Below are 18,916 nucleotides of genomic sequence, written 5' to 3'. Positions count from 1 at the left end.
ATATATATATATATATATATATATATATATATATACACACACACACACACACACACACACACACACACACATTACATTAATATAAGACATCACAGTTTCAATGATGCATTATTAAAGTAAATACTTCATTTACTTTTAGAAGGAAAACACGCAGTATTACTAAAGGATAAGTGAAACTGGCATATCAAACGTTTTTTTTTACCTTTCTGTTTTTAGCATAGCCCACAGCAACACCAGCATGACCTACAGTGCATTGTATCCATCACACGAGTAGCTTCAGGCTTTAGCTCAGTGGGGAAGTAGGTATAGTTTCACAACTCTGCTCGAGCTATTTACCACAGTCTGTTTAGAAACCGTTACCATAATAAATTGTGTTCCTGCACATTAATCTGCTAGTCAAACCCTGTGGTGCTGTGAGGGTTTGACTAGCAGATTACCTGACGTTTACCTGAACAGAAGAAAAATACATTGCAATTAGCAAAATTAGTTGGAATTCTGGCTAATGTCCCTTTGCCAGCTTATTATTCAACCTGCTATGCACATGATAATAGTGTCATGTCCTTTTAAAAATTATTGAGTGGAATTTCCAGCTGCTCCACAGTCATTGTGTTATAGGAGCCATGAGGAAGAAGCCACTTACAGGAAAACAAAAGATACAACTAACAAAAGCACCTGACAGGAAACAAAGAACAGAACTCGGTGTTTTCATGAAAGAGCTTTGTCATGAAGTGTGCCCTTTAATCTCCGATGATTTACTGGATGTGCGTTGGTAAACGAAAAAAATACAGATTTTTAAAAATGAATCTCCAAAAGCTCATTTAATTACCTAACCTCTCCATTCTTGCCTGAAATATATCTGATGAAGGTTTTTGATGAACCTGCCACGACCACAGAGCAGACATTTATAATGAGTTTGGGCATGTCCAGATAACACAAATATAAACTGATGCTCGGAAACAAAGCATAACATGTGACCAAAATTTCCCTCTTCCCAGAAAAAAAGTACAATATGCAGTGAGTTTTTTTTCCATTTTATTACAAAATAAACAAACTGCATATATTAACTAAACAGGGCAGTGTAATTACACACTAAAGTAAATGAACAGTTACTGCAGATTACGGACTAGATGAGATAAATAGAGAAAAGGGCTTCACAACATTAAGTAGCAAACCTAAAACAATCAAAAGGATGAAGCTGCATTTTGTGTCATATATTACATTTTTAATTTGGCTACCAGTTTTCTAATAAATAGCAAGATGTCATTAGTTTGTCTTTGTAGGATTGCAAGTCTCTTTGGGACACAGTTAGTTTTACATTTAGTACATAGAACATTCATTTTGTTCCACAAAAAGTATTTCTGTGGCAACAATGAAAGGCTGTGAAATGAAAGCCTCATTGCACTGATCAAGTCTGAGAAAATGTGAAACAAAGCAATTTGAATGTTCAATTTATAGCCATTAAAACTAGGTTAATGTGATTAAGAGGTAGAATTTTTGATGGACATTAAACATGTTTTGCACTCACATTGAGGTGGCTTTTGTTTCAACCCCTCCAGAGGCATGCAGAAGCAAGCAGAAAAATTTAACCAATGACTTAGGAACATAGAATTATTTTTTATCAGCATTCAATTAAGCAGACTAAATTTATTTTTAAGAGGGAAATATGATTTATATGTGCACATATTTGTTTAGATAATAGATAAATGCAAATCAAACCAGAATGTACTACAAAAAGAGGCACTATTTAATGGAAACATCCCACTCTAATGCAGCTTCTTTTTCTTTCTAAATCAAAAGGTTTTAGCCGCTCCAGAAAATGTCAAGATTATTGTTAAGCCTATGATCCAACTCAAAATTTCACACTGACCACCGACCTCCCAGAGATCTGGATGTCATCAAAAGGAAATAGAGCCAGAATCTGAAAGACAAGGAAACAAAGTCACATTTTACTCCTCTAATTGTCCGTTGCTGTCCTCACTAAATGGCAGGATAAACAAAATATCTGACAATCAAATCCAAGTATTGCAGTCATGGAATTAAAGATATAAATGAATGTTGATGAACTCTTATCTCTCTACGGTAGCTCCCAAAAGATTATGAAGCATGAAAACTTCAAAGATAGGGCTGGTGTTATTCTACACATTTTACTGTTTAATCTTTCACACTTTCAGACTGGTCCATCCTGTCTGTGCACTCCAAAATCCATGTCCATGTTCCTATAAGGAACATGTCACCCAGTACAAGAGGATGGTTTTTAGAGTGCTGGTCTATGGCACTATGAAGGGTGGTCCAGTTTACACAGATGTTCCTGTACCTGTCAATCACAAAAACTTACATCATCATTGCCGTCCGCCAGATCCAGCGCTGTTTCGTCCTCCATGTTTCGCAGCATTGTGTCAGCGCCAGACTGGCAAAGGAGGTTGGCGATGGCGGCGTCCTGTCTCCCCACTGCGAGATGCAGGGGAGTGCAGCCGTTGAACATGGCGGCATCCACATTGGCTCCCTTGCTGAGCAGCAGCTTCACTGATGTGATGTCATGCTGCTCAGCGGCGAGATGAAGTGCTGTTTTTCCACTTGTACCTTCCTGCGAAAGGCGTGGATGGAAAATAAAAATGAGAAATTCCAGTTACACAAATGGGACAATACCATAAGGTAAGCACATCTAAAAAAAAATGCTGTTTCATACTTTTCCGTTTGAAAGTATGGACTTGTTTTTTATGTTGCATTCTGCAAGCTTGGAGGAAAAAGATATAGTAGGTAACAATAATAATGATAATAAAAATAAGACGAATATAAGGCAGAGTGATATCTTTGGCCGGTGATTTAAACTGAGAGGAATGTCCGGGGTAGTTTTGGGACTGACCACCATGTTCCCTTCAATAGAAAGTTAAGAGTGGCTGGCCAGCCTAATCATATCTCAAATCTAATTATGTCTCCATGAATCCTACAGGAAGCCCTGAGCTCAGCTCATATCACTATCAGCATTGCAAAGGGGCAGCAGATTTATAGACAAGAAGACAACATAAGGCCAGGGCGCAGTAAACAGTGTGATTATAAATACTGGTACAGTGCTGGATCATGTGAAAGACACCACTGGGAAATCCTACCCAGAACCCCCGACTCTTTTTCTTCAAAATATATGGCGAGAGAGACAACGTATGACACATAGCTTAAATCTTAGTGGTGGCAGGTCAGGGTCAGCTGGCTGCAGATAGATTCTTACTGGGACAACCTGAAGCTGATTTAGGAGGTAATTTCACACCAAATTACATAGACACAGAAACCTTCTATTGTGTGAGAAAACAGATTTAGTGTGGATTGACCATTTAATTAAGTCAAGCTGTGTTATTAAAGACGAAAATAAGCCACATGATGTAGTGTCACAGACTAACCTGGATATTCAAGTCTCCTCCCTTTTTCACCAGGAGCTTCATAATCTGATGTTGCCTGTTCAGTGTAGCCAAGTGAAGACAGGCTAGACCTGCAAGGAAACGCCTTGTTTCAAATACGGGACATGGGGTTCATTTTAAGGTTGTAAAAAATTAAAACATTTATTTTAAAAAGTATGTTTTTCCAAACAATAACAAGCAACATGAAACCATGAAGATATGCTGCAGATCAATTACAAATTGGTTTTGCAAACACGACACAAAGCTGTGTGACCAGAAAATACTGCCTCACATCCACATTAGATTTGTTCCGAAGTGCTCAAGCTTGAGAGTTAACAAAATTAAATTTGACAGTTTAATTTCTGTTATGATGTGTATATTGGCTTAGCAATGGAAAGTAAATTAATTATTTCCTTTAAATTTACGAAAAAAATCTTGGCCTAAACACACCACAATCTGAGTAGCATAATCTGGGAGGCTCAAATTCAGATAAAATAATTAAAATAGTCCCACATAGAAATGCCCTGTCGTTGGCTGATTAAAGTCCTGCAGCAGTTCATCTTTTTCCTCACCTCTCCAGTTCTGGGTCTCGAGGACCGGCGCCAGCTTGCTGGGGGAAACCTCTCTGGTCATTTCGGTGGCGCACTCTGTCTGTCCATGCTGGCAGGACACATGGAGCGCTGTGTTCCCTTCCTGGTCCTGCAGCTCCAAACTGGCGCCTTTGTCCACCAGGCCCTTCACCACGTCTGCCAGGTTCAGGTAGGTGGCCAGGTGCAAAGGGCTCTGAGGGCCACAAAAGACAAGTATAATGCCATTATTACCACAGGTCTCTGGTTAAATTACACGCAATATATTTATCATAACCGATGTCAGAATGTTAAGTCAATCAAATTATTGATTGATTAAAGATAGATGGATTGATTTTGGACAAGACAAACAATTTAAAGACACTTTTCCCCCAAAAAATTTATTGTGGAATCATTATTCCACAATGTCAATAACAGATAGTTGCAGACCTAATTAGGTTTCTTTGTAGTTATTGTACTTCAACTCTATTAACGCCTATTTTACTTCAGTCACCGCTTTTCCCAGAATGCCTTTGAACTACCACCTGATAACCTGCTCCAGAGTTTCCATGAAACTCATCTCAAATAAACAAGAGTAGAATTTAAACTCTATGATGGCTTAATCATCGGTAGGACATCTGTACAACACAGTCAAATTACTTTGCATCATCATTACTTTATCAGTATGCAAACAATTCAGGGGGAATGTATTTTTAAAAACCTGACGGGTAAAGAATCATTTGTTTTGGTAATGTATCCAAATGTGAGGTCTTAAAATTACTACTAGGAGGAAATTAGGCAACCACAATGGCTAACTGAGCCACTCCATTAAGTGCTGAGTCTTAACTTGAGAGGTTTCCTTTTGAAAGTTCGGTCAGTTTGCTCATTCTTTATTTTTGGTTTCTACATTAGTTTTAGTGTCTGTTCTGACATCTTGAAGGACTGGAACTATTTCTACACCCACATCCACACTAGGATACACTCCACAGCTCCATGTGCCATTGCTACAGGAGGTAGAGGAGGGGAGTTTCCATTCAAAGTCCCTTATGAGTTAACAACCGCCCACAGTGACGTCCTTGAGGGAGGACGGGCTGCAAATAAAGAGGAACAACAGCTCTCTGGAACTGAGATATAAATAATGCCACTGTTTCCACAATCAAGGCACAAGACTGGGAGGAAGTCACTTTGAATCAAAAAATTCCATGAGAAGCTGCTTGTGTAGTCAAAAGAGTCAGGTCGCACTTACCTGGTATAAGTTGTTTTGGATGTCCAGGACGTCTTTGGGGAATAGCTGTATCAACTGTTGAGCAATGAATTTGTCTTCATGGATGATCGCTAAGTGCAAGATTCTGCAAGAGTGGCAAAGAAAATACAAACATCTTTATCAGTCATGATCGCAAGAACCAGGAAACTTAAGTTATGTTAAATTGAGCAATAGTCACCCACGAAAGCAGTAGTAGAGTAACGGTGAAAAAACATTGACAGAAAATGTTGCCTCACAACTTTACTCAGTATTCATCTCAAGAGACTACCACGAAATGTAACATATCTTGGGCTAAAGGGCATGATTTAGTGGTTGGGGTAGTGAGCAATACAAGAACTTTTGGAGAGATGTTAAAGTAAAGGGACATGCTAAAACCACCCACTGGTGGGAGCATCCTTGAACAAAACAAAGACACGCTAACCTCAAACCCTTAGTGGGACGCTGTAGCAAACAAATGTGTGCAAAAAGCAGGAAGTGGCACCGAGCATTAGTGCTTGATTTAGACTAAACTAGAACAATACAAAGAGCCCCATCTGTAAAACAATTAACAGATTCAAATCAAAGCTTACCACCAAGTTACCTTAAATGTCCGGCTATATACCTTAAAGCTGAAACTGATTTCTAGTCACAAAGCAGCATGAGGACGTTATTATATCTAAGCAAACAGTTTAATGAAAAATGCATGTTTCTGCAGTTACTGTGCTCTCTTAAAAGATCAGCAATGAGTTTAAATACTGTTTATTGATTCAGCAATCTCTCTTTATCTATGTCTTATTTCTCACTGACACCCACTTGTCATTTAGTTTAATACACATCTGTTTGGAGTAGTTTTAACTTGAATTACTTTTGTAAGACATTCTATTCAACAATATCATAAATAATGTTTTGACTGACTGATTTAACACATAACTGTCAGCAATCATAGTAACAAAAATGATATATTCTGTATTCCTTTTAAGTGGTTCATCTAACAAATCTACTTAGTTTATCTTACTTCGAGTCTTTGATGTTGTGGTGGTTTAAATATAAAAAATAAACATGCAGGGGACTCAACAATGATGATTATGATCCTTGTTTGACTTATTGATACTAGTGGAATTAAGTCAACAACTGTTAATCCTTCAAAATGTGGTCAAATGCATTTCGTTGCGACACAAAACACTATATTATGGGGTTGGAATTAAAAGGGTAGGTCACGATATGACCTATTCGTGATGTGTTGCCAAAGCCTCAGAATAAAGATTATTCTCAGATTTCTTGCAATAATTGGAAGTAAACCATAACAACACTAATTATGTAAAACAGGTTAGGAAACATCGCTCTGACATGACATAAACACTGTTTAAGAGGGAAATGGTCACAAAACAGTGTGGAATAACTGGAGCTGAACAATTTGTCGATTGACAGATAATTTATCAAAAACTATTTTGATTAATGATCAAATGTATCTTTGTTTTTTTCCATAAGCTGGTATTCATTTCTCAAACGTTATTATTCTCTACTTTTCTAAATTAAAGCAAACTGAACAACTTTGAGATTTTGACTGTTTGAATTTTGATTAAATTTGACTATGGCCTCTGGAAAAATGTGATGAGCGGTTTTCAGTTTTATCTGATGTCTGATAGACTAAAGAGCTTATCAATTAATCAGGACCACGTTGATCTTTGGTTGCGGCCCTAAAGATAACTAAACTAGTGTGAGCAGTTTATTTAATTAACTTGTTTTAGACGCACAACAAAAACATGTAAGCTACAAACAATATTTAGACCAATTTCAAACTAAAAACTATAAGCTCAGCTTACAGAAAACTTAACAGTTTTCCAATTCAAATATCTGTGTGTAATAGAAATATAATCCATCAATAAAGTATCTCAATATCAGTTGTATGTGTACTGATAATGTGTCTCACAGGAAAGTATAACGATATGCAGCTGAATTTAATGTTACCGCTGACTGATTTAAATGTCTGCAGAATAATAGAGCTGCCAACCAACTATTCAGGCCTGGGAGCAAACCTTTGTGTGAAAGGGACTTCCTGGTTTGAGTAAGACTTGAATGAATAAGAACAAAAAAATCCCACGGGGGAAAAAAAGTCATGTTTGCATGATTCTCTCTCAGTCTAAGCAGCACAGTGTGGTGTGTTTCAGGTGTTTTTTTCTCCCCTCCCAGGTATCTATAGTTAGGGTGTGAGAATGAAACCATGTGGCCCCAGCACCCAGCAAGCGGAAATGAAAAGAGGTCAGAGACATAACAACACTTATACAATGCCTGGGACGACGTCAATCGATTATACTAGAGGTGGCAAGAGTCATTCGCAGGCCTGCTTTCACGTCAAAAGACTGATGACCTGGCAACATATGATGGGTCACACTAGAAACACGAGTTGATAAGGCTGTGTGTGAAGGTTGGGTTGTTTTTGGTATTGTGTGCAAAAAGCAGCCAGTGTCAATGACGTGAACTGAGAAATGAACGTCAGCAAACAGCCATTGTATTGTGACAGGTAACCAATTGACATGGATGTCAGGTGTGGCAGAAGAAGAAAATACATGAAAGAAAGACGGCAGTGAATTGTGGGATTCACCAATACAAACACGCACACACTGTTCTATCCTGATCAACAAGTTTCTTGGATCAAAAGCCGTCCTCTCTGTTGCCTCAGAGCATGTGCTTTGTCTGTGCATGGGGAAGTCCAGGCATTTGTGTTTCACTTCTGTTTTCTCACTGAGAGACGCCTCACAAGAGCCGGTCCACATTCATGACAAGGACAAAGTTCATTACAAAAAGTGCAATATCACACCCACTATGAAATCCCCTATGAAACGAGTGTCACATGAAGAACTGTGCCTCAAATTGAATGTAATTTATAGACTCCATCACTTGACTTCCATGTATGAGAATTGTTTCTTATCTCATCATTTCCAAGGAATAAAAGAGATGGAATAACATCAAATGAACCAGCATTTTGATGATTTTTAATCATCATTTAGTGTAATGTTTCAAGCGGCAATGTCATATGTCTTCCTCCTGCTTCTCAAATGTGAGGATTTTGTGTTGCTTTCAGTTTTTTTAAATTGTAAGATGAATATCTAAGGGTTTATGGCTGTTATTTGGATAAAACAAGACATTTAAAAAATGTGTCCTGCTGGACTTTGGGAACTTATGAGGGGATTTTTTAAGGTCTCATTTTATAGATTTCAAACAGAAAAATCAATGATTTAAATAATTATTAATTGCAGTCCTAACAACCAGTACTGTTAAAAGAAAGCAGGTGATCTATAACATGTAAAGTGAAGTGGACATTTGATATACTATATATGAGATAGAGAGGCAAACATTATTGGTCAAAAAAGTCGGTGAAAAAAACTGAGCGAAACATTGTTAAAACGCAAAGCACCGAGTTTAAACTTCACCCAGCAGTATGCAGCAACGGGGCGTTGAGCAAAGCTCAGAAAAGTTGTGCTCGTGCATTTTATATATTCATAAAAACATTTAAAAAAAACGTACGTGTCTCCATCTTCAGTGATAGTTGTGAGCAAGTTCTCCTCCTGCTCCGTGAGCTCAGAGCTCGTCGCCTGCTCCTCCGGGGCGCTGGACAGCGAGCAGCCCGCTACTATCTCCGACAGGTTCTCCACCGTGATGGACGAAGAGCTGTAGGCCGAGTCCAGGCGTTCTTCCCCGCCGGAGAACTTGTCCCGCGGCCCGCTGAAGTCGGCGCTCGGCTCCCGGGGCTCCTCCGACTTCAGTATGGAGCGATACGAGTCAATGCCGGAGTCCGTGCGGTTATCCTCCAACAAGTCCTGTTTCCTACAGTCGTCGCTCGCCATGGTAACTGTGGCCTCGCTGGGTCCCCCGTCCCCTTACCTTCCGCGGGGATTTACAGCCTTACTGCCGGGTGTTGTCGCCGCTCGGCTCTCGGTGATGTGAGCGGAGTACGAGGAAAGCCAACTGACACCTGAGGAAATACCAGAGGATCGAGCGGCTTCGTTTCATGCCACTAACCGATTATACATGACCTCACAGCAGCAGGCCTCCACTTTTAATCGATTATATATTTATATTTTTAAAGTTTTTAAGTTTAAGTTTTGAGTTCAAATCAAGCTAAAAGTGGAGAACGGCCACCCGTCGACGAGATATCCGGTAACAGTCTGAGCTCCAGGCAGAGCAATGAAAGGCGAAGCTGTTTTTGTCAAGCGGGGGAATCCCCGGTGCGCGTGAGCAAACATACACATACAGACACACGCTCGCGCCACACATAACTTGAACTGGAAGAGCGTCGAGAATCAACAAAGTAAAAACGGAAGAAATGAGATTTTCAAAATAAAATTATATTTGAAAATTTCCATCACTTTAAAGGGTCCAACTGAGTTTAATGAAGCATACACCTAAACATGTTTCTTCTTTCAATCATAACTAATCACTTTGCAAAACATTTTGATTCCCATTATTTTCTGTTAGATATACATTCACTTTACTTATCTGAAGGGCAACTATGCAGCAGTTGAAGTATAAAATATAAAAGAGTACAAATAAAATGCAAATATTATATATATATATATATATATATATATATATATATATATATATATATATATATATATATATATATATATATATATATATATTATATATAGAGTTTAAAGTTGCAATGTTTGACCTGCCAAAAAATCAGGAATAACCCAGCTATAATTTCTTGTTTCCTTTTCTTTCTTAAAAATGCTTGTTTGTGGTTTGGCCAATAGAGGGCTCGCTACTGCTGAGGGCAAGAGTTATCCTGATATAGTCCATAAAACAATACCGACTGTTAGAGAGAAACCTTTACTGCTGCCAAGAACTGCCATCTGTTTTCATGTTATCCAATGTAATGTTTACACTTTCCATTTTAAGCAGGAGTCCAGTCCAATGTCGATACTGTGTGCTATGATAAGCAAGGAGTTGTGTACAGGATTGTAAATAAAGGGTTTCTGTAATACAAAGGTGAAACAGAAATAGCAGGAATGTAGACTATAATTTCATACACTGTTCTTCCTTCTTCTATTTAACATATAAAAAACACAAGTCCTTCATCTAAAAATAATTTGAAGTCTGTTCACAGGTTTCAATCTTAAATAGGATAGCATTAAGAATCCTGGAAGCATGAAACAAATGATGCTCTGTCTCTACTGAATATAGATTAATCAGTGTTTATGTGATTAACAAAAATATCACGACAAGAAAAAAACATAAACCTAAATGACAACCTAAATGAGTACGTTAAATCTTTAAACAGTGGCTTGAAAGAGACATCAAGCTCATTTTCACTGTGATTTATGTGCTTACAATTATGTATTAATCATTTATCTTATTGAACACAAGAACAATCCCACAGTATTCCATACATTATGTTTTTCCTGTATGTGTTTGTTGCTCAATAGTGAGTTTACTCTGGGGGTTGAACATTCTGTTTTAAATACAAAATACCAAGAATCAGCCTATATTTATCTGCATACTGTTGCAATTTCTTACAGTATTAAAGCTTTCCTTTTGAAAGGGGCGATAATTGTTATTATAGTAATTGGCTCATACACAGAGGGTCATGCATCTAATGGGATGCAGGGGGCGGGCCCTCTCTGCAGCACCGCCTCCGTGCGTGTTGTGATTTACTTGAACTGGGACGTGTGTGTTATTTACGTTGTGGTGTCGGGCTGGCAGCTCACACGTGCCGCTGCCTTTCGTCTTTGTCTTGCTTCACAGCTTCTGTGGGCACTGCCGACAAGGAGAGGAGCTGACTGCCGCCTCTTCCATTTCCTAACATTGCATCCCTCGCAGCACTCTTCGCGGGAGGAGTCTCAGCCTGTTTTGCACGTCTTTGGAGGCACAATGAACGGATTCCTGTAAGCGATACCCAGCGACGTCTGCCCACCTGGAGGATGCTGGGGTGATGCATGTTTTGAGCGTTTCTATTTGGTCTCGGGCCGGACGAGTTTCTTATGGCTGATGCACAGTCGGTGTATTTATGTTTCACCCTGATTTGGAAACCCTCCATCCCACCAGGAGATCCATGACCCGGTTGGTGTTGCACCGTTGTCATCATGTCCCCAGCATCGGCTGCAACGGCCAGTGAAAGCAGCACCACCACCCCCGTGCCCGAAGAGGAGCAGGACAGTCCCCGGGAGGAGGTGAGGACTCATTGTTTGCAATGTGAAGGCCAGTTTAAAAAAAAAAATAAATCAAAATGCATGAGGGAAAGAGAAACGGTGGAATCACAATTATCTAACTACAATCATGAGTTTTTGGAGATCGGGGTCTAAATAGTGCACATAACACATGGAGATTAGTTGTATTGCAGTTGTAGTAAATGCCCAATATGCAGTATAGATTAACCTGTGCGTCCAAGCGCGCTCCCGCGGGTGTGAACGTGCATACTGTTGGTCTCCCCCTCAGACAAGTTTCCAAAATGGGGTTTGTGGACCTCTTGTGCCTCTTGGAAAGAGTTCAAATGAGGCTTCAGATAACTGAAACGGTCTAATATTACTGTTACAGTAATGAGAGAATATAAAAATGGCATTTTTCTTTGAATGTTTTGACAGTTATTTTTCCTTAAAAAAATCTTAACAGGCATAACATCTATGTGTGTTTTTCACTTTAAAGACAAAGAAGTTTTGCTCCTGACAGTAAGTTTAACAAGGACTCAAGTGAAATAGCTTATTAAGTATATGTAGCTGTCAACATCAGATTGTATTGACTCCATTACAACAGAGGTAAACACCTTCAAATGGGAAATATACATCAAATAATTAGGAATCTATTACCTAGTAAAAACAGTGATTTTTTTCCCCCTCTATTTTACTGTGACTGTGTAGACTTCCGCTTCAAATACACATGTTGGATAAGTTACATATCCATTACACAAGAGGGTTTTTATATAACCCCGCTGATCTTATTATGTCAAGAGAAAGTGTCCATGAGTGAGAGAGGCACTTAGTTAAAGGCGCAACAGCAGTCTCATGAATTGAAAAGCTTCTTCAGTCTTGAAGGGTCTGACTGATTCATTTGTTTTCGAAAATATTGATTATGTTTCATAACAGACTGTTTTATGGATTTGAGCCTTCCTGTAGAAGTAACTAAATGTAATGTTGAAGCATCTGTAACATATAAAGTGTATTCAACCAAGGTGATCTAAAAGTTTATGGACATTACTGTAAACCATAAAGCTAATGGGATATAGAAAGGCATTTCTATTCCCTTTGTTTAGATTTACATTTTGTAGGATGGGTTCAACATGTGCGCATTCTTGTGTAAAGGGAATGTACGAATACATACAATACATACACGTAATTGTCACCAAACGTAATAGTAGCGACCCCTTCCAACTGAAGCTTGAAGGTTATTTACACTTTACTCGCAGAACAGACTAAAATAACAATGTGAGAAAAGTTATTTTGGAAGCTTAATTTCCAACGCAACTTCTTTATATTTCTTCTGCTTCAACAAATCCATGTCAGAAATAAATAATTAGAGGGGGGTAAAGGGGAGGGGGAGGTTCTCTCCTATTCAACGAGGCCACAGGGATGTCTGTGTCTAACATGTCAACATTTCTGTGTTAATATAATGAGTCACTTCCTTCCTTTTCGGCCATCCATAGGCCTAATGAACTGTTGTGATCTCAAGCAGGGAGTTTTTAATTTACATGTACTTTTAAAGTTAGTAACAGTCCAGTCAGCATCCAACTCCCTGTTCTTGAAGCCGACTCATCTCTAGTATAATACTTTATGTTCTGGATGAAACTGGTGTGTAAGCAAATTGTCTGAGCTACACCTTCATTTACATACCTACACATTTATATGACTGCTGTTTTAATATTATAATTTTGCTTCTTTCATTTAATGGCACGTTTTTAAATCAAATACTGCCACATACAGGTATATTTAGTTTCCATTCAAATGTTTCCTTCTCCACAACTGTTCGTCATTATTCCTGGTGCTTAAACAGAGGCTGTGAAGTGTAGCATGAGCCACAAAGTATGTCATGTTGTATTGATTATAGTTGTTGAGCGTGTACAGAATGCTAGTGAGTAAATTCTCCTTCCGCAGTAGGTTAATCTCAACTGGGAATTTCAATGTTAATCCCTTGCACCCTGTGGGGTGGAGTCTTGGGCCTTGGGGATCATGTGGCCAAGGTGGGGGAGATAATTATGGAGGAAAAACATCTATTATTTATGCTCGTCTGTAGTTCGAAGAGCCCAGAGCTGACATATTGAATTCAATACATCAATGCAGTGATGCTGGTTGTTGTGGTCACACGTAGAGGCTGACCTATGGAAGATATTGAGAAAATAACCATATTTTTGTTCAGCTGAATCAGTGTATATAAATAATACAGAGGGCTCTGCCAAAGTGCAATGTATGTAATGCAAATTCTTTGAAAGAATGTTCTTATAATTCATCCTTCCTGGGGCTTTTGAATCTCTGCCAGGTTTGTGTGGGCAGGGTTCCCATAAGGCGTGACTAGCTCTTGATGCAAGCACTGGTGCTTACTGTGCCCCGCGGTGATAAAGGGTGGCACCAGCTTTATGCTGCCAGAGTCAAACGGCTGCTTTTTCCTGGCTGGCTTGACATCAAACATGGTATCTACCTATCAAATATTTCTGCTCTTTTACTTCCTTCCTATTCTCTAGTATATTTAACATAAACACACACACACTATGGCCACGTGCACACCCACACACCAGCCACACAGACGCTCAATGTGCTACGTCAACATTGATTCTTAACATACTTTTGCATTAATCAGACACATTTTCTTGCATTTGATTAAAAGAGCGGGTGACACTTTTGATATTAACAAGTGCAGACCAAGGCACAAGCAATTGGCTCGCGGCTCATGCATAAACTATGCCAAAGCACTTACAACGCAGAATATTGCCTTAAATATTTCATATGTACGAGCCACTACTTTAAAACTTTTTCTAACTTTATATCGTACAGATATTTAGGTCACACTCAATTTTTTTATTTTTTATATGTTCTGAATGGCTTGCAGTGTTTTGGAGTTATATTTTAAGGAATTGTTGTGGCAATACACACAAACGTGCCATTTGCTTCTCGAAAGGAATACGATCTGAAAAATGTCTTCTCATCTTCTTCGCAGCAGCGGCCCCAGACGCAGTCCCTGACTAAATCCTTGTGTCAGGAAACTCATTGGAAATGCCTGCTGCTGTCCCTGCTGATGTATGGCTGCGTCGGGGTGATGGCCTGGTGCCAGGTGACCAAGGTCACACGCCTCTCCTTCGACAGCGCTTACAAAGGCAAGTCCATGATGTACCACGACAGTCCCTGCTCCAACGGCTACATCTACATCCCTCTGGCCTTCCTGGTCATGCTGTACGTGGTCTACCTGGTGGAGTGTTGGCACTGCTACACCAGGAACGACCTACAGTACAAGGTGGATGTTGAGAGTGTGGCGGAGCGCATCCAGCGAATGCAGCAGGCGACGCCCTGCATCTGGTGGAAGGCCATCAGCTACCATTATATCAGGAGGACGCGGCAGGTGACACGCTACCGTAATGGAGATGCCTACACCACCACGCAGGTCTACCATGAGCGAGTCAATACCCATGTGGCTGAGGCAGAGTTTGATTATGGGAACTGTGGGGTTAAGGACATCGCAAAGCACCTGTTGGGTCTGGAGGACTTCCCCATCACCAGGCTGAGGTTCACCAAGTGCTTTAGCTTTGCTAATGTGGAGTCAGAAAACTCTTACCTGACCCAGCGGGCCAGGTTCTTCACAGAGAACGAGGGCCTGGATGACTACATGGAGGCCCGCGAGGGAATGCACCTGAAGAATGTAGACTTCAAGGAGTATATGATTGCCTTTTCTGATCCTAATCACCTTCCCTGGTACGCAGCCAACTCATCTTTTTGGGTGGCAGCTGCTTTCACCCTCTCCTGGCCTCTGCGGGTACTGACCGAGTACCACACTGCCTGTGTACACTACCATGTAGAGAAGCTGTTTGGCTTTGACTATGTGCCGGTGAGCCCGTCTGAGGAGCGGCCACATTGCAGACACATCCCACGAGTGAACACAATCGACAGCACGGAGTTGGAGTGGCACATCCGCTCCAACCAGCAGCTGGTGCCCAGCTACTCTGAGGCTGTTCTCATGGATCTGACTCAGCTCTCAGGAAGCTGTAACAACTACTCTGTATGCGGAGGCTACGGTAGCTACAGGCAGAACTGTGAACGCTGCCACCGTGCCATCAGCAGCTCCTCCATCTTCTCTCGCAGTGCCCTCAGCATCTGCAACCCAGGGAGCCCCCGCATCCCTTTTAGCGCCAGCCGCTTCTCGCTAGGTCGGTTGTACGGATCCAGGCGGAGCTGCCTGTGGAGGAGCAGCGGGAGCCTGAACGAGCGGACCCGCCCCACCGAGAGCACGCACTGTCTGTCAGGTCAGCAGTCAAGTGAGGAGAACCCTCCAGCCTACCAGGACGCTCTGCACTTCCCAGTGCTTATTGTGCATCGCAACGAAGGCTGCCTCAACCACGACCACCGCTCCCTGCACAGAAACGGCTCATGTGTGGAGACTTCTCTATGACCCGCGGCTGCCAGACTTATCTGAGCACGAGATGTAATGATACATGATGAGACAGAGTGAGGAAGCTCTGGGATAACATTGGCTTTTGCTTCTCCCTTTTTACAAAAGAGGTAACTTTGTCACCTGCAAACAAGGATTTGTTCAAGTTTCTGAAGATATTGTAGCCAGAAACAGGATATCTGGGAAAGTCCTTACAGTGCAGTCAATAAGTCAAGGAAAAAGTTGATGCTATCGATGAGACTGTTGTTTATAATGCGGCTTCAAAGGACACAATCGCCAAAAAGTCACGTGCTGTTCAACGTTCATAAGGACAAGAGTTAAATAACCAAGGAATACCGAGGGGAGTCACATCCTATGTGTAAATGCCATATTTGTAGATCTTAGCCAGAGACAAGGAGATGCGTAACTCTTTCTAGTATTTGGAGCCTAACATGGGGCTCCAAATACAAAGGTTATTCAGCCGTAACCTTTGAAAATGCCAAGAAACGAAAGGAATACAACAATCAATGGGCGTCTTAGTGAGAAATTAAGAAATATTAAGAAAATCATTGACATTTCCATAGTATAAAAATAATTGTCTGATGTGGATGCTGAAATATCAAGTAAGCAGAAATTGTCTTGGCTGCGATGACATTATACTTCCTGGCTTTCTAAATATAGCGACACAGTGGATGAATAATTTAGCACAGGAGAGCTAAAGGACACGAGAACTTAAAACTCAATCAACAACACTTCTTCAAACTGTTAATTACTATAAACTGCACATTTTACTATGAGCGCCAACTACATAGTAATAAACCTCACCATGATATTAATAGATCAGTGACAACTAAACAAGATTAAAATCTGAAAGATGCATTTTGTTTGATATTCGGCAATATTTCTATTCAGCCTACCTCCTTGTTTAAGTGCCTAGCGATCAACTGTTACTGCAAGCATGAGCTATCATAATTAAAGTCATCTCATCTCAACATCCTCCCATCAAAACAAATTGAATTAACACTCGTAACACATGGTATATGAGGCATGGGAGAAACCTTTTATAATTATTGTTTAAAATACATAGATTTAAAAAAAAAAAAGACCCTAAATGTTTTAGATGATTCTCCTCATGATATAACACAGCTCTCGTTACCGCTGCTGCTTCTGCTGCTTCTGCTGCTGCTGCTGATGCATATCAGAGAGACAGCCAGAGAGCTGGCCATCAAAGACGCTAGAAATAGGAAGAGGCCTGGATTCACTACTGATAGTGTCAGATTTAATAATATGACAGGATTACTTTAAAGAACAAAAAAGACTTCCTCTCAAATGAGTGCGTGCAGAATCTTAGTCATGATTAATTTGATTTTACTGCCGGGCCATGCACAACAGTACATGTTACATGGAAACAGAGGTAAAACTTTTCAAAGAAATATGATAGAAATAGTAACAATTTAGCGAATCTGTACTGTGGGAATAGAGTCGTTTATGACCAATGAGTCCTCATCTCATGAGAACTGCACTGAAAGATAAACTGGCATGGGCAGATCATTCTCCACCATTAAGATCAATAAAACCATTACAACGTCCAAGAATAATAATTATCTGAGTCTTGTCTGAGGGCTACACTTTGTGTTATTTCCTGTTCCAACTCTTTCTTCACAATAATGATCCTGGACTGTACAATTGTGGCCAATTAGCCGTACTTATTACATTCCATGTTACGTTTGGAGTTGCACACTTTCTTTGTAGCAATACTAGGGAATACACCGAAAACAGTCAAAGGGAATGAGGCATGATGAGAACACAGATTAGACAATTTAGCATTGAAACACTCTGTAAACTGTTTTTACAACTCACGGGTCATCTATGCAAGCCTCTAGGACTCAGGATAGTATTCAGGGTAAAGATGCTGCTTTGCAACACCATCTCAAAACCTGGTCATCACTCCTTTCTCTAAACTTCATGTGTATTTTGCTTTTCAGAAGGCTTCAGCAAGGACATTGCATTGCTTATGTTCCTATTCCAGATAACAAAGGTCAAGAAGGCAAGAAGGTGAGATACAATAGAGTAACATGTTAGACATTGGCACCTCTCCAGGATTTTAGTCGCACCAGCTACTCATAAATCCATCTTTAAGTCCTCCTTAAGTTCTTAGTAACTAGTATTGGGTTGCACCATTAGAACTTCAGAAACGTCTTAGCAAGTAAAGATCTGTGTCATGTGTAAATGGGTTAACGTTAGTACCATAACTCCCCAATGTTACACAACCTCACTGTTATTTTGCCATTTATTAATTTAGTTATTAGCATAAAGTTGTATAACTTGAAGTATATTGAAAGTTATTATTCATACATCATTCTTATAATAGCAAACTTCAATCAAGCGTCAGCTCTGTTACTCTTCAATATAAATAGATTATATCCAGCATTAGTTTGGAAACAACTTATTTCTACGTAAGAAGTGGTTTGTGTGGTGCAACCCATCATATTTAGTGATGTGTCTATCTCCACTCAGTAAATGTTCATGACATGGAGATGTTTGAACTTACGACCAGCTGGGGCAAACGACTCCAGCTCATGGTATTCGTTACACTTGTGTATTTAGAGCAAACTCTCCCTTTAATGGTTAATGGATGGTGTACTGCACAACCTTTTTAAGGAACAACAAGAATATCATCTTAGCAGGAAAACCAAATTACACACAGAGATTGAAATGATCCAATTCATACATTTCATTTCTCATAAAGGGCTGGATCACATCCCAGAATGCATTGGTCAGAAGGCAGAGAATGATGTGCCGTTCATGTACTGCAAAGTGTTAGCATAAGAAAACCACAGGGAAGAGCATGCAAACTCCACAATGGATGTAAACTCTATTTAGAGTACGATTTGGCATTCAAGTCACTGTTTTATACTAAAGTCATCATCACATTCTCTCATTCATGATCAGCCACCAGGCCCCTCTGATAGCGTCACTGTGATCCATACATAGTCATGTGTAAGAATAGAAAATGTGTTTACCGGTGCAATGTTTACATAGAAGCGACATTAAAAACAATACAAATCTGTCTGGAAGGTTCATAAGTTGACATTTTTTCCTCCATAGGCGAGCATGAAAGCTTTATTCATGCAAAGCACTGAACCCTT

General features: G+C 40.0%; 2 protein-coding genes across 4 annotated transcripts; one reads left to right on the top strand and one right to left on the bottom strand.

The window, feature by feature from the left end:
- Positions 1 to 1,019: 1,019 nt before the first annotated feature.
- Positions 1,020 to 9,419, bottom strand: nfkbie (nuclear factor of kappa light polypeptide gene enhancer in B-cells inhibitor, epsilon). Its single transcript, XM_068577032.1, has 6 exons — positions 8,724 to 9,419; positions 5,202 to 5,304; positions 3,962 to 4,172; positions 3,393 to 3,481; positions 2,336 to 2,584; positions 1,020 to 1,918 (listed from the first exon to the last, which is right to left on the bottom strand). Exons 1-6 carry the CDS (start codon positions 9,041 to 9,043, stop codon positions 1,850 to 1,852), a joined length of 1,041 nt encoding a protein of 346 aa, XP_068433133.1. The 5' UTR covers positions 9,044 to 9,419; the 3' UTR covers positions 1,020 to 1,849.
- A 1,491-nt stretch (positions 9,420 to 10,910) lies between these two features.
- On the top strand, positions 10,911 to 17,270 carry tmem151ba (transmembrane protein 151Ba). 3 transcript variants are annotated; one of them, XM_068577079.1, is made up of 3 exons: positions 10,911 to 11,089; positions 11,250 to 11,374; positions 14,346 to 17,270. In XM_068577079.1, the coding sequence occupies exons 2-3, from the start codon at positions 11,288 to 11,290 to the stop codon at positions 15,786 to 15,788; spliced, it is 1,530 nt and encodes a 509-aa protein (XP_068433180.1). In that variant the 5' UTR covers positions 10,911 to 11,089; positions 11,250 to 11,287; the 3' UTR covers positions 15,789 to 17,270. The 3 variants fall into 3 exon arrangements, with proteins under 3 accessions (XP_068433180.1, XP_068433179.1, XP_068433178.1); XM_068577078.1 differs by having other exon boundaries at positions 10,911 to 11,133; XM_068577077.1 differs by having other exon boundaries at positions 10,911 to 11,374.
- Positions 17,271 to 18,916: the final 1,646 nt, after the last annotated feature.

This window comes from Clinocottus analis, unplaced genomic scaffold, assembly GCF_023055335.1.
Source record: "Clinocottus analis isolate CAN_PGR_092001 unplaced genomic scaffold, fCliAna1.0.p SCAF_15, whole genome shotgun sequence".
NCBI lineage: Eukaryota > Metazoa > Chordata > Actinopteri > Perciformes > Cottidae > Clinocottus > Clinocottus analis.
The sequence above is the reverse complement of the archived record's forward strand: the minus strand, read 5'-3'. Positions and strand labels throughout refer to the sequence as shown.